This window comes from Callorhinus ursinus, unplaced genomic scaffold (genome assembly GCF_003265705.2).
Source record: "Callorhinus ursinus isolate GAN/ISIS: 27379988/994484 unplaced genomic scaffold, GSC_fseal_2.0 scaffold83, whole genome shotgun sequence".
NCBI lineage: Eukaryota > Metazoa > Chordata > Mammalia > Carnivora > Otariidae > Callorhinus > Callorhinus ursinus.
This window is the reverse complement of record NW_027397145.1, coordinates 1,823,498-1,839,560: the sequence shown is the minus strand read 5'-3', so window position 1 is coordinate 1,839,560 and position 16,063 is coordinate 1,823,498. Positions and strand designations below refer to the sequence as shown.

The following is a 16,063-nucleotide window of genomic DNA, read 5'->3' as shown; positions in this document are numbered from 1 at the left end:
TTTATAGGTGGAAGAAGGTATCTTGAAACTGAGAAATGCTGGCACTGAACAAGACTTAGGAATACAGTATAAAGCCCTAAAACCTGAAGTGGATAAGCTGAACATTATGGCAGCCAAAAGACAACAGGTACAGTCATGATTTGGGGATATATTAAAGTTGTTTATATTACTATCTAGTGCAAAAAATCGATTTTACTTAAAGTTTTCTGAAGGTACCAGTACCTCCTTCTGCCAGTATAGTTCCACTAAAACATTTAACTTATGAAGTATCCTTTTAGTATTGTATTGTTAATAAAGCTGTAATTAAGTTGCATTGTGCTCCTGTTTTAATTCTCAAGAAAATTTTACTTTAAATAGCTTGGCAATTGCAGTTGTGTCTGGAGAGGTGAGAAGGTCTTTGTTATGTGCCTTCAAGGATTAACTTGAGTTGGTGGTAGAGTTTAATTCAGATTTTTTAAAAACCTTAAACCAGTTGAAAATTATTGGAATTACTTAATTTTTAAGATAGTGATTTCTGGTTATAATTTTTCCTTTTGCTGCAGTAGATTTGTTTTCCCTAATATAATAAATATACTTGTCCAGGGCTGTGCAATGATGGAAATATGTTACATCTATGCCAACTATAGCCAGTTAGCCCACGTGTGCCCATTAGCACTTGAGTGACTAGCATGACTGAGAAAGTGAATTTTTAAATTTATTTACTTTTAGTTGAACTGGCCACTACAGCTCTAGACACTTGGATTTCTATTGTTTAAGGCAACATGGTAATCTAACAGCTGGGCCTGCTGTGGTCTTTGACAGAGGAGAAATATAACAACGTGCTAGTTTCATTTTCATAAGTGAAGAATTATTTAATCTAAATAGCATCCTTTAATTTTTTTTTAAAGATTTTATTTATTTATTTATTTATTTGAAAGAGAAAGAGAGAGAGAGCACATGAGGGGGGAGGGCCAGAGGGAGAAGCCCACTCCCTGCTCAGCAGGGAGCCCGATGTGGGACTTGATCCAGGGACTCCAGGATCATGACCTGAGCCGAAGGCAGTTGCTTAACCAACTGAGCCACCCAGGCACCCAGCATCCTTTAATTTAAGACTAATTTCTACCTTCTGAGATGCAGTATGACAGTACTGGGTTAAAATCACAGCATAGGCTTTGGAGTCAGGCTATGTAGGTTCAAATCCCGATTCCAACATTTACAAGAATCCAGCAGATTATTCAAGCTTTCTGGTCCTCAGTGTACTTAACCTGTAAACGGTAATGACAGTTGTCATACTACCAGGATTGTGGTTCAGATTAAATTCATTAATCCATATTAAAACACTTTGAACAGTGTCTTGACATATAATAACTGTTCAATAAATGTTAACTTCATTTTATTATTATTATTACAATGGCTGTATTTTTGATATTTAAATTTTTTTCATGAAATCATGGCATTGTACATTTGAACATTCTGATCAGGCAGAGTAAACATTTGGTAATCCTAAAAAAAATTATTGGAATTACTTGATTATCAGAAACTAACCCCCTTCTTCCCTCACGTTTGGCCACTTTTTAAATATTCCTTAGTAGTTTCCATAGTGTTACAAATTTGTGTTGTGTGGAATGTGGATCATTGTTCTTATTTTTCCAGGCTTTGCTAGCCCTTTGGAATTTTCGCACTTAAGGTGCTTTGAAGGTGGTGTGTGATGGAGGGGAGGTGCACATGTCACCATCCAGTTTCTTAAAACTTCCATAGTTCTGATCATGCTTGTGCTTTTTCAAAACAAAGCCCTGAAAAGATCAATTCTTATTCTTGTTTGCTGATACCTGTATCAGTTAGGATATTTCATGCTACAGTTACCAGAAAAGCCAGCTCCAAAACTGCTTGAACAGTGGGGGATTTATTTTCTCACTAATTAGAAGTCCCAAATTAGGTGTGATTTTGAAGTGGTTAAGATGAAAGGTTTTGCAGTATCATCAAGGATCCAGGTTATTGACATTTTCCAGCATTGCTGTGTTCAGTGTGCCCGGCCCTGGATGGCTATAGGAGCTTTAGGCATATTTGTACACGTCCCTATGTCCAACAAGAAAAAAAGAACGGTTTCTTCTGTATGTCTTTTTTTTAAGCAAATGATCTAGAAGCCCCTAACAGATTTGCCCTAAATCTGAATTGTGTAACATACCCATTCTTCACTAATCATTAGTGAGAGGAAAGCGGTTGCATGTCTGACTCAGAGTCATGAAGATCTCCCTTCTACTGAGATTAAGGGAGGTATCCTTCTTGAGGACAGGGGCACCCAACAAGAGCTCTGACAGGCATGAGGAAAGTGGAGTCAGGATAGTAAATGTTCAATGTAGGCTATCCTCAGCTTTGGAGTCTTCTTAGTAACTTTCATTCGGTTATATTATAACAGTATAAAAACTTTACCCCACAGGATTGAGAAGATTAAATTGAATAATGTATGTAAAAGTATTTAATAAGGTTATTGACCATATTTCAAACTTAGGTTGTGATCAGACTGGATCTGCACATACGAGATCCTGGTTTTACATTTCCATTACTTAATATTGCACCTGATACTATAGCTAGATTTGATGTGTTGCCTAAGTTATTTAGTTCTTGCAGGCTCAGTGTGTTTTTATCACTTATCCCTGTGTTGGCTTATGTCTCCATCACATAAATCACAAGTTTTTCTTTTTGCTGGGCCTAATCAGTTCTAAGAACTTGTTTAATAGTATGATAAGTCTGTAAATGTGGCACGCTGGCCCAGTTGCGTTCGCAGTTTATTTTGCTTAATGTTTTTGATCTAAATTCTCATTTGAATACATGAAATAAATGTTCTACTTAAAAATTAAGTTTGGTGAATAGTCTCATTGTCTTAAAACCTAGTCTGATCTTGGTTTATGAAGACTTACACTTTGAGGAAAGTAAGAATGTTTAGACTGCAACTATATCGGCTATCTTTGCAAAATGGTAGAGTAAGTAAATTGATGATGTTCTTGAGATAGAACACAGTGATAGACCAGACTTTTGTATGCTCTTGGAAAAACTTACTCAAAAGTAATACTGCCTGACTTTTTAATTCTTTGTGCCATGAATATATGAAGAGTTCCTTGAACATAATCCCTGATATACTGAAAAACAAAACAAAAACCAGTAAATTTCAAATATTTCTGAAATAAGATGTAATTAAAATCTTGAAGTTATTACTTGGTGGATGGTCTTATATTTGCTCCTCCATATCTCATGTTCACTGTTGTTCATCTTGTTCTCTGCCCCAGGAATCTGACCTGTCTGGACTGCATCCAGGGCTCCTTTGCCCTCTAGGTCCTGGTTGGGTTTGGCCAGTGGGAGCATCAGTAGGAGATCAGAGGGGATAGAAGGGCAGGCTGGGATTTATTCCCCTGCCTCCCACCCTGCTGACTGGTCTGGGTGGATAAAAGTCATAGCCCCCATCAGGTGGTATACTCCACACACCTTGCTCCCTGGGGTTTCTGGTAACAGCTGCCTCTTTGTCTCTTCAGGCCTAAGTTCTGTATCAGTCTTGTGGTTTCCCTGTACTTTCCCCCTTTTTAGCACAGTCCCTGAACCATGTTTGGGTTACTCAGTTTGATTTTGTTTTCTGCTGGTGTCTTGATTGATGCATGGTCCCATTTTAAAGTTTGTCTTGGCATTTGTAGAATGTTCTGGTCATTTATAGTGTTCCTTGGGCCTAATTCTTAAACCTTTAGCCTTAGCCTTCTGCAGCAGAATCCATTGAGTAGGCTAGCTGTGGGCGCCTTTGTGCCTCCTGATCATAAAGTAGTCTTTTGTAGGACATGGGTCTTGGTGTGTATTCCTATAAACTAGTGCTTTCCTTGGGAATTAAACTGCTACTCTTTTTATCCTAAGGTCCCATCCTGGTGGAAACTTCATTCTGCCTTTTGGAATTGCCCATTGGTCTCCTTCAGTAACTGGTAACATTTTTTTCCCACAGTGTGTGTTTTCTGGCAGAATTCCTGTACTGTTGTATGTTTAGCCCCCTAGACTGTTTTCACCTTTAACTTTTTCTTCTTTCCTCAGGCATGGTACGTAATAATTTACCTTCTCATTGAGCCTCTTATCTTTGCAGATAGCCCTTAGTCCAGAAAAGGGGTATTTCGTCAAGAGCAGTATTTGGGTGTGATGTATATACTGGCTTCTTTAGCCTCCCTTGATCATTTAAGCAGCAACCACCCATTGAGGAAATGCTAAACCTCATAAGGTCTGCAGGCTTTTTGGAATTTATCTGTTTCTCCTTAAGGTTTTTCTGGGGCGTGGTGTGGTGGTGGGAGTGGTGAGGATGTTGCTGAAAATAATAATGAATGACTCTAAAAAGGTATTTTCTGTGTGCTAAACACTGTTATAAACCTTTTGTGGTTATAGACTCATTTAATCTGCACAAAATAGTATAAGGTAGGTACTATAATTGATCAGATACTCATTTTTATAGATGAAAGAACTGTAGTGCAGGGAGATTAAATAATTTGCTGAGGTCATTCATATAGTCACGTGGAGCCAGTTTTAAACCCAGGCCCCAGGGGCAGGGATTTTCTCTGTTCAAATTGCTGTTGTAATCCCTAGTGCCTAGAACATTGCCCGGATGTGGTAGTGTTCACTAAATATTTAATGAACAAGTGAATAAGCCACTTTGCTATATTGCAGATCCATCCTAGAATGGGATTCTTTTTTTTTTCCCCAAGATTTCATTTATTTATTTGACAGAGAGAGACACAACGAGAGAGGGAACACAAGCAGGGGGAGTGGGAGAGGGAGAAGCAGGCTTCCCACTGAGCAGGGAGCTCAGTGCGGGGCTCAATCCCAAGACCCTGGGATCATGACCTGAGCCAAAGGCAGACGCTTAACAACTGAGCCACCCAGGCGCCCCCTAGAATGGGATTCTTTTTTTTTTTTTTTTTTAAAGAATGGATTCTAAGTTTGGTCCTATATCTGTTATTTTCTTGGGCTGGAGTATAATTTGCTCACTAGAAGTGTTCAATTTCCATTAGGCTACAGCTTCTTCTTTGACGGTAAGGGTAAAATAGATGGCAGAAGTAAGGATGGGCAGGAATTGACCCTCGTTCCTATAAGGAGGACTGGCTGTGTCTCTTGTGGTCATCTGTGTCTCTTCAATCTGCTAGAAGTGGAATACTTCGATGTTTATATTCCACCCACCCGGGTACATAGAGCTTGTTGAGGTATTTGCTAAAAATGTAAGAACTCTGACTTTCATGATTTCTTTTTTAATTTTTTATTTAAAGATTTTATTTATTTGACAGATCACACAAGCAGGGGGAGCCACAGGCAGAGGGAGAAGCAGGCTCCCCCCCTGAGCAGGGAGCCTGATGTGGGACTCGATCCCAGGACCCAGGGATCATGACCTGAGCTGAAGGCAGATGCTTAACAGACTGAGCCACCCAGGCATCCCTTATGATTTCTTTTTCTGAAAACCTGAGCAGACACTGTGGTAATGGATAGTAATGTATTTTAAGTGTAAATAATCAGGACTGGTTGGGTTTGCCCATGGACCAATTTTTTTTTTTTTTTTTAAAGATTTATTTAGGGGGTGCCTGGGTGGCTCAGTCATGAAGCGTCTGCCTTTGGTTCAGGTCATAATCCCAGGGTACTGGGATCTAGTCCCGCAATCAGGCTCCCTTCTCGGTGGGGAGCCTGCTTCTCCCTCTCCCACTTCCCCTGCTTGTGTTCCCTCTCTTGCTGTGTCTCTCTGTCAAATAAATGAATACAATCTTTAAAAAAAAAAGATTTATTTATTTTTTTGAGAGAGAGCTCGAGTATGAGCAGGAGGGACAGAGCGAGAGGGAGAGAGAGAATCTCAGGCAGACTCCATGCTTGGCATGGAGCCTGACACAGGGCTTGATCTCACTACCCCGAGATCATGACCTGAGCTGAAGCCAAGAGTCAGTTGCTCAACTGACTGTGCCACCCAGGCGCCCCTGGACCTTTTCTTTAAGTATATTTGTTTGAATACAAGAGAAGACATTTGATTACATGGCTACGATTTTATATTGTTAAGAAGGAAATGAGAGGAAACTTTTACTTGACTTTCTAGCTCTTGGGTAGAGAGAGTGATATAGATTACTTAGAACTTAGCTTTTATTTCTTGGTCCCTGCATGTGATGGTTAGTTCAAATTATGTTGAAAGCAGTCATTTATTTTTCATGTTTCCTGTTTGTTCCTGAGTCTGCTTAAAACACAATTGGATTGATACAGTTTGGGAATCATGAAGGCTAAGGTGGATTAAGGGACTCTAGTTTCATAAGTAATCTATTAAATTCCTCAATAGCTCATTTTTTCACCAATCCGGATTACTTCTCACCACTACATATTTGGAAAATAATACTTATGATTATTCTTCTTCTGATAGTAAGTCAAGTGCTGCCTTGTGATAGTGCCCATTTTCTTATCTTTATTTAACAAAATCTAGTTTATGTTATGGCAGACATAGTTCTTAAGAGAAAAAGCCGAACACTTTAGCAGTTAGGACAAATGATGATATTTAGTTGTCATTTTCATCATAGGTTGAGATATAGACCCCGTACTTTGTAAGTAGGGAGTCTATCAGACATAAATTTTGGTGAGGGCAAGACATGTAGAAAATGCCACACACAACATGTACACCAGCTGCTTAAGCATAATGGGTAGCCTTTGCCCCCTGTCACAGCTTGAGTCTTGAGATGATCATCAAATCTCTAAATCCACGGAGTCCTGTTTCTAGTGTAGTCTTTAGAAAGGTAAAAGTTCTCATACCAAGCCAGGCAGTGACTTTAGGAAAGTCAAGTGTTGAATAGTAATTGTGGCACCTATTAGCTTTAGGTGACCAGAAGTTTCTTTGGTAACCTTTATAAGAGATTATACTGATTTAGGTTATAGATACTTAGGGAAGAATTTTAATGCTAATTGCGAAGCGTTTTATAAAACAGAGGACAATATAAGTACTTAGAGGCAAATGCCTCCCTAGAAGACTTTAAGTCCCTGAGGTGGTGGTGGAGGGCAAGACATTTAGAAAATGCCACACAGAACATACGAGCCATCTGTTTGAACATAATGATTAGCCTTAGCCCCCTGTCATAGCTTGAGTCTGGAAATGATCACTGATTCTCTAAATCCACAGGGTCCTGTTTCTGAATATTTAGTCTAATGTAGTGTGCTACAGGGCATTTGGAGTGCTGTGAGCTATTACTGGCAAATTCAGATTCCAAATGAGAAAAGAATTCTAGGAGGAAAAGTAAGCTGTCATATTATACAAGGTTTGAATGAAGATGCAAACCTAAAATACATAGCGAGATGAAGTACCTGAAAAAAGAAGCCAGTTAGGTGACTCTGATGCTTAATTAGGAACTCATCTAAAAAGACGAGCCATTAAATGGCTAAGTCAGACTTCAAATTGAGTTATTGCCTTTGGCCTTTTTAGTTAATTTTTCTCTTACTGTTTACACATGTGACACTCTTAAGTCCTTTAAATTTGTACTGTAGGGTTTAGTTGGCGCAATTAACGTTGAAATTCTATGTTCACACGTAAAACAGAGCAGATCTGTTGGTCAGTTACGGTTATCACTTTGTTTCTCTTTTGTGGTGGTAATCCACATTTACTAAAGATATTAAGTGTCCCTGCACCCCCAGCACTTTCAGTAACAGTGGGATACCAGAAATACCCTCTTCCCTTGGTATCACTTATTTGACACTTAGTGCATCCATTCAGCCTACCAAGTAGATGTCAGTATTGGAAATCATGCCAGGAACCTCAATTTTTTTTTCCTCTGGATTATACTTACAGGTAGAGAAAATTGAGAAAGGACAGTTTCACTTAAGACTAAGACATGTATATAGAGTATTACAACGAAATAAAAACCTTTTGGATAAAAGTCATGGAACACCTGAGCCTCAGCTTTATGTATTAATGATCTATGTCCCAAGGCCATTTTTGGGATGGGGGAATGGAGGGAAGGGTGGGGGGCAGAGTGGTGTACGTGAGAGAATAGCCTGCTACATCCTCACTTGGTTGGTTTGCATAGTTCATGTACACTTGTGGTATCCCATCCCAAATTTCACAAAACTCTTATAATGAACTTTATAACTTAGTAAAAAAAATTACTCAAACTAAATCTTACTCTGTTTAAATGTGTCTCTGAATGATTTTTCTCATTTGTTTGGAATAGGTACTTACATCTTTATATAGTTGTAATTAAGATGCTAGTCAGTTTTATGTTTTGCCTTTTAGTTAGTGTTCTGCTAGGTGCTTTACATGCATTATCCCATTTGATCCTCAGGACAATTAGAAAGAGAAACCTCTTGGGGCGCCTGGGTGGCTCAGTTGGTTGAGCATCTGCCTTCGGCTCAGGTCATGATCCCAGGGTCCTGGGATTGAGCCCCGCGTTGGGCTCCCTGCTCAGCGGGGAGCCTGCTTCTCCCTCTCCTGCTCCCCCTGCTCGCTCGCTCGCTCTCTGTCAAATAAATAAATAATAATAAAAATCTTAAAAAAAAAAAAAAGAGAAACCTATTATTGCTCCTATTTTATAGAAGGTGAAACCGAGTATGGGGGTTTTATTTATTTTTTTTTTAGAGATTTTTATTTATTTTTAATTTTTTTTTCAAGATTTTATTTATTCATGAGAGAGAGAGAGAAGCAGAGGGAGAAGCAGGCTCCCAAGGAGCAGGGAACCTGATGCAAGACTCGATCCTAGGACCCTGGGATCATGACCTGAGCTGAAGGCAGACGCTTAACCATCTGAGCCACCCAGGCACCCTAGAGATTTTTATTTTTAAGTAATCTCTACATCCATCGTGGGGCTCGAACCTAAAAACCAGAGATCAAAAGTCACGTGCTCTACACTGAGCCAGCCAGATGCCTCGAGTATGGGGATTTTTTTTTAAAGATTTTATTTATTTATTTGTGAGAGAGAGAATGAGAGACAGCACGAGAGGGAAGAGGGTCAGAGGGAGAAGCAGGCTCCCTGCTCAGCAGGGAGCCCGACGCGGGACTTAACCATCTGAGCCACCCAGACGCCCGAGTATGGGGATTTTAAATAAGATCACAATAGCCAGAAAAGGTACAGCTTGGAGATTCAAGTCCAGGTCTATGTGATTTGGAAATGTTTGAACTCTTACCTACTAGCCCATGTTGCCTCCTTTGTTACGAAGCCAGACTGTTCATGAAACTGTTGTGTCTAATTAGTAGTTTCTCACTTTTCAGCATTTACTGACAAATTTTTTTTATGACTAGAACCCGTATAACGACTGTTCCAATTTCTTGTTTTATAGGAACTGAAAGATGTGGGCCATCGTGATCAGATGGCTGCAGCCAGAGGAATCCTGCAGAAAAATGTTCCAATCCTCTATACTGCATCCCAGGCATGCCTACAGCACCCTGATGTCGCAGCGTATAAGGCTAACAGAGACCTAATATATAAGCAGCTGCAGCAGGCGGTCACAGGCATTTCCAATGCAGCCCAAGCCACTGCATCAGACGATGCTTCCCAGCAGCAGGGTGGAGGAGGAGAACTGGCATATGCACTCAATAATTTTGATGTAAGTTATACTTGGGAGGCAACTTCAGGTTCTTGATCATCTGCCCAAAGTTAAGAGGTTTCTAGGGAAATGTGATCATGGTTTCTGATGAAAGTTCATTTTCTACTTAGATTTGCAATCTCTGTCAAAAGAAATTTTAGAAATCATTGATCTACTTGATCTTGACTTGGCCTACAACATTTTTTCCTTTTTCTTTCTCTTTTTTCTTTTCTCTTTTCTTTTTTGTTAAACTTCTGAATTCTTTTATAAAACTTACGTTTCCTATGGGGTCATTATTTGTTGAGGATATGATTTTGGTTCATTTCACCCAAGATTGTAACCTTTCAGCAGATGTAAAGCTTTGGGAGATAGAGGCAAAGTGCATGCAGACTCTGACCTCTAGGGGCTCACAGTTTAGTGGGAAAAACAGATACATCATAAATGATTATGACACAGTGTCATCATGTTAATCTTACTTGTCTGCCTAGAGCCTAGATGTACTTCTCAATAACTAAATCGTAATAATATATAAAATTTAATCAACTGGAAGCAAATTTGGGCTTAAAATACTCTTAGCATAATTCCATGTAGTTATCTTTTATAGCTCATGTCCTGGATCTGTTCTTTGTATACGTTCTCTGTACACACTGTCCTGTATATCAGCTTTTTTTGGTGGGGTTTTGGGTGGTGGTGGTGGTGGTGGTGGGTTTTGTTTTTTTTTTTTACACTTCTACCCACAATGCCTCATGGCTTCCAGTAGATGGCAGCAGTTTAAGATTTTTTTTTAAGTGCTTTTTTTCTTTCTTTTAAACCCACTGTTGGGTTACATTATTATTATTATTACTTTTTTTTAAAAATTAACATAAGAGAAAATTGCCTTCCATGTGGCCAGCATCCTTTCATAAGTAGGAATGCTTTGAGGTAGAGAATCTATAATGGAGTGCATTTTGTTTTTAACAGTTTTTCCTTGCCTTTATCTTTTCTTCCTTTGACCCTTTATTTTGGCTTGTGTAACTGAACATTGCTGATAACGCATGACTGATTTAAGACTTCATAAATCATAAAATTCTACAGACCATGGTGTTAGAACTTAACTTTTTACACTGGAGCCTTAATCATTAAATGACTTTATAGTAAACTTACGACGCATCTTAAAATTTATTGACACTTTTTCCCACCCCACTCAAATTTGGCAGTCTTAGGTATTGACCTCTTTGAAGGCACTAAGGATTACATTTTGCCCTAATTTGAGTAGTAAATGTCAGGGGCTCCTTCACCTCTTAGGACTAGAGTGAGACTTCATAAAATGAGGGGGTTGGACGAAGTGATTGCAGGCCCATTGCAGCTTAATGACTCTTTTAAAATTCTCTGACCACTCATTCCTCATTCTTATTGGTCAGAAGTCATTGTGTATTCAGTTTTAACCAGAGAAGTCTTTTTTTTTTTTTTAAGACTTTATTTATTTATTTGAGAGAGAGAGTGAGAGAGCACGAGAGCGGGGAAGGTCAGAGGGAGCAGTCGACACCCCACGGAGCAGGGAGCCTGATGCGGGACTCAGTCCCAGGACCTTGGGATCATGACCCGAGCCAAAGGCAGATGCTTAACTGACTGAGCCACCCAGGTGCCCCAACCAGAGAAATCTTGTAATAACTTAATCTGGTGAGAAAAATGGTCAGCTAAAATGTAGGTTAATAATGAACTGGAGGCATTGCATGTTCAGTTTTGAAACTGAGGGTTCTTGGGGATGGAGAGAAAAAATGTATACTTATTGGGAAAGGGCAAGCTTTTTTAAAGAAAAAACTTGGCATTTAACTTGAAATCGGTAAGAATAGTCCCCATAAAGAAAAATTGAAGGCAAAATATTTACACAGACATTTACCAGTGTGAGGATAAATTGTATTAAATGGAAAAGTTGGAGGGAGACCAGTAGCTGCTGTCTGGGGGTATTGATGTTTGACCTTGTACCTAAAGCTTGCTTGTGACCTGACTCACTCACCACTGGTAAAGCTGGATTTAAGTGGAGTCGGGAGTGAAGAGGAGACAGAAGAAGGTTTTATTCTTACTGGGGCAGTTATACCTCACAGAGTGGCTTTTTGGGGATGGATTGCCATGATCTCTTACAGATCACCTCGAAGTCTAAAGAGTCTCTAATTTAGACATAACGGGATGAATATGAGACTGTATTGTTTATAAAATTTGATGAGATGTGTAAGATGAGGAAAATAATTGGAATTGATTATAAATGCATTCCTTTCTGAAACTTTGAGGACAGAAGTCAGTGTCTGTTTTTACCGTTTTTTGCTGTGAAAGAGTTCTGCTAATGTCATATAGTGGTTTTATACTCTGTATATAGAAAAGGAAAAGAGAGCTAACTTACTTTCCTTGCAATTCTTATTTGGTAACTTCACTAATACTGTAGAGGCTGGCATGTAGATGTTCAGATTCAGTAGCGTGAACATGAGTTCTGTGCTGATGTATTTGTGTTTGCATTTGTGGTATGTTATCTTGAGGCCCCATTCAGCTGGATAGTACTGCTTCCAAGTGCCGCCTTTGAGAAGTGACCTATCATGGGCCAACTTGTATGGCTATCATCTAACAAGAAGTATAACTTATTTTAGGCATTGGAGTTTTTATATTAAATCTTGATGTTCCTGATCAACACTTTGCTCACCTTCATTAACAATGGAGGGAACAGAGATTACCACTAAGATTCAATAACACTTTCTCTGCAGAAACAAATCATTGTGGACCCCTTGAGCTTCAGTGAGGAGCGCTTTAGACCTTCCCTGGAGGAGCGCCTAGAAAGCATCATTAGTGGGGCTGCCCTGATGGCCGACTCGTCCTGTACACGTGATGACCGGCGTGAGAGAATTGTGGCAGAGTGTAATGCTGTCCGCCAGGCCCTGCAGGACCTTCTCTCAGAGTACATGGGCAATGTGAGTATCCGAACTTTCCTTTGAAGTGAAGAGGTTTTTGTAACAGATGCTGGATCTGAGATGTTTTAACTAAAAATGGCTGGAATGCTGTTGGTTCCTTGACCCTTTAGAGATGGGCAGATTTTTCAGGGAATGGGTCAAAAAATGGCTTTCTATGTTCTCCTTTCCTCCCAACTTTTTATATTGAAAAACTTTTAACTCGTAAAAATCCTACAGTGAGCATCCACCTACCCTTTATCTAGATTCACCAGTTAACACTTAGATACATGTGCATGTTTGTGTGTACAGGTGTATGGTTTATTTGTATAAATATATGCACACAAAACCTTTTTTTCTATTTAACATTTGGATGTAAGTTGCAGGTATTGTGTTGGTTCAGCTCTAAACACCTTAGCACCCATGTACTAAGGATAATGGCCTTGAATATCCCTAAAGTTCCATTATCACATCTAGGCTGCCATCTAATTTTGGGCAAAAGGGAATGCTGAGGGCGCCTGGGTGGCTCAGTTGGTTAAGCGACTGCCTTCGGCTCAGGTCATGATCCTGGAGTCCCGGGATCGAGTCCCACATTGGGCTCCCTGCTTGGCGGGGAGTCTGCTTCTCCCTCTGACCCTCTTCCCTCTCGTGCTTTCTATCTCTCATTCTCTCTCTCTCTGAAATAAATAAATAAAAATAAATAAAATAAAATATTCCCACCATTAAAAAAAAAAAGGGAATGCTGAAAATATTTATAGTTGGTAGTTTTTTTCATGGACCATATAGAATGTCATAAGAAGTGGTAATTACCAACTACAGCTGAGTATTAGATGAACTGAGTAGTGGTTTCGAATTTTTAAGGTTTGTGTTTAAAAATCAATGCTCTAAAAAAATTTTTTTTCCATAGATAATACTGTACTTGTTGATTTTTATCTCTGTTGTCATTACCTTCCTTTTTCCTTCCATGATACTTCTGCAATTCCAGTTATTTAATGCTTAGAGTTACTGTAATTTAGATCTTGTACCCAATATTTACTGTCGCAGAAAAGAAATGTTACATAAAACTTATATAAAATCATTTTAAAGGGAAGAGAGGGAAGAGAACAATACAAATTAGTTCTCACTAGTGATTTTTGCTTGTTTAATGCTTTTCAGGGAAAGATCTTGGTACTTTTTTCATTATTCTTTTGCCATATATCTTATTTGTTCACTTATATACCTATATAAGTGAACATATAATGTTGAGTCATAATGGAATTCCTAGGGTGAAGATGAATGCCTTAGTGTGTTTATCTTTTTTCTACCATATTGTGAAATTAGTGAAGCATATTGAATTTTTTTAAGCCATTGCCATGTTTTGATCGTATGCAGTCTACTTCAGAAAAATAAGCTTAGAGGCTTAGTTAAATCAGATGGAAAAAGCAGTTGATAAGTCAGTGAAAATGTGGGGCACATTTAAAACCTAAGCTTGAAAATCAGAAAATATAAAAAATGGATAATTTGAAGAATGGTTCACTGTATTAGAATTTTAAACAGGGAAACAAAGGACTCGGTATGTGTGTGGATCAGTTATCTGCTATCATATATAGTACTGAAGTACAAAAATATAAAATGTAGTTATGATTAGGAAAATGCTTTAAAAGCAGTCTTTGGCTGGGAAGAATACTTGATGAATTTCTTCTTATTGCTCCATATGAGATCTTCTTAACCATTCTGCATGTAAGAGATTCCTAACAATCCCTTGAGTCTTGGGTTTGGTTGGATCTTGCTCTAGTCATCCCTGGTCATGAGTAACCTAGTTCCTCTCCAGAGTGTCATACAAATACTGTTTGCAGTTTGTGCCACGGATGTAAGTAAAGGTAGGAAACACTCATTTATACTTGAAGACATGGAGACCGTAACATCACTCTTACATAACATTTTATTATGTAAGTGAAAGCCAGAACAATGATCTTTGGCTGAAATTTAAAGATTATGGTGGAGGTTTTGAAAGAAATTATCTTGAGATTCAGATTATATTTTAGAAGATGGATTCTGGGCATGTTTTTCTTAAAGATAAAAATTTTTAGTTCCCTTGCGTTGACTCACGTAACATTGAGCAGGTGATGGAATGAAGATAAAGCTGGGGGGGGAGGGCAATGAAGCACACTTGTAAGCTTAAAACATCATAGGGTCTGCAAGAAGCAGAGGCAATTGGGTGAGATTTTTGCTTATTTCGGAAGCTTTCAAAAGCATTTAGAACCTTTAGTAACAATCAGAATTTAACCAGCAGTATCTGCCTATTGCTAACTGCATCCTGAGTATGTGTCACAAGCAAACTAGAGTGCTGGGCACTGGGTAGAGGAGGAAGGAGGCACTGTCTTTTGCTTCTAATACAGGGTCTCTACAGAACATTTATGGGGAGTGCCATCGTGCTGCTAAAATGCCATGGGGATTGCAAGGAGGAGGAGGTTATTTTTTTATTTTTTATTTTTTTGCTGATGGATGAGGTTATTTCTAGCTGGGAAACCTGAGAGGTCTTTATGGAGGATATATTTGACATTCTTTGGCTCACTTTAAGTTTTGATTATTTCTCTTAAAAATATTAGGCAAATAATTATGATATGTGGAAAATTAAGATAAATTAATTAAAACTGGTTCACTACATGGAACGTTATTGACAGAGTGGTCAAGTACAGAGTGACTGATGTATTTTTATTTTTATTATTTATTTGAGAGAGGGAGAGAGTGCGCGCGTGAGCGTGCCTGCCTGTGCACGAGTCGGGGAGGGGCAGAGGGAGAGGGAGACCAGGAGGGAGAGAAGCAGCCTCCCTCCCTGCTCAGCACAGAGCCCAACTCAGAGCTCATTCTCATGACCCTGAAATCATGACCTGAGCCAAAATCGAGTTGGCCACTTAACTAAGCTACTCAGGCACCCCTGATATATTTTTATTTTTTTCATTTCCTGGCTTCTCTCAGTAATGTCATTTTTTTTTCTAGGTACATACTCTTAAAATCTTGCTTTCATCTCTAGTCTTCCTTCTTCATCCTGTGTGGTCATTTACCAGGTTTCTGTTCGGTTTTCCTCTAAGGCAGTGATTTTGAACTTTGGATGCACATTAGAATCCCTGGGGAACTTTAAAAAAATCTTGATGTCTAGGTTGTACCCCATTTAAATCAGGGTCACTGGATTGAGGTCCAGGTGACAGTATTTTTTTTTTTTTTAAGATTTTATTCATTTATTTGAGAGAGAGAGAGAGAGAGCGAGCGAGCTCAGGTGAGGGCACATGAGTTGGGGGGGGTGCAGACTACCTGCTAGCAGGGAGCCCAATGATGTGGGTCTCCATCCCAGGACCTTTGGATCACATCCTCAGCCACCCATGTGTCCCCAGGTGACAGTATTTTTTAAAAGTTTCTCAGGTGATACCAGTGTGTAGTTAAGGTGGAGAAACTCCTCATGTTTTACTGCATTTGTCCTACTGTCTCTGCTTCCTTTGCTTTATTCTAGGCTCTACTCACTTTCTTTGTTGTCTAGTCTGTTGTGCTTCCTTAGGCGAGTCTGTGTTCATGCCTTCAGTAGGACATAGTTCATTCTGTGTTTCAAAGTCTCTTCCTACTTCTTGAAAACCTAACCTGCTCTTGCTTCA

General features: G+C 39.2%; 1 protein-coding gene across 3 annotated transcripts in view; it reads left to right on the top strand.

The window, feature by feature from the left end:
• Positions 1-16,063, top strand: part of CTNNA1 (catenin alpha 1) — a 317,040-nt gene that overhangs the window by 196,357 nt on the left and 104,620 nt on the right. For all 3 annotated transcript variants that reach the window (XM_073887780.1, XM_025852154.2, XM_073887781.1), the window contains 3 exons: positions 8-127; positions 9,280-9,546; positions 12,258-12,461. In XM_073887780.1, coding sequence (XP_073743881.1) covers positions 8-127; positions 9,280-9,546; positions 12,258-12,461 — 591 coding nt within the window. The remainder of the gene's footprint in view (positions 1-7; positions 128-9,279; positions 9,547-12,257; positions 12,462-16,063) is intronic.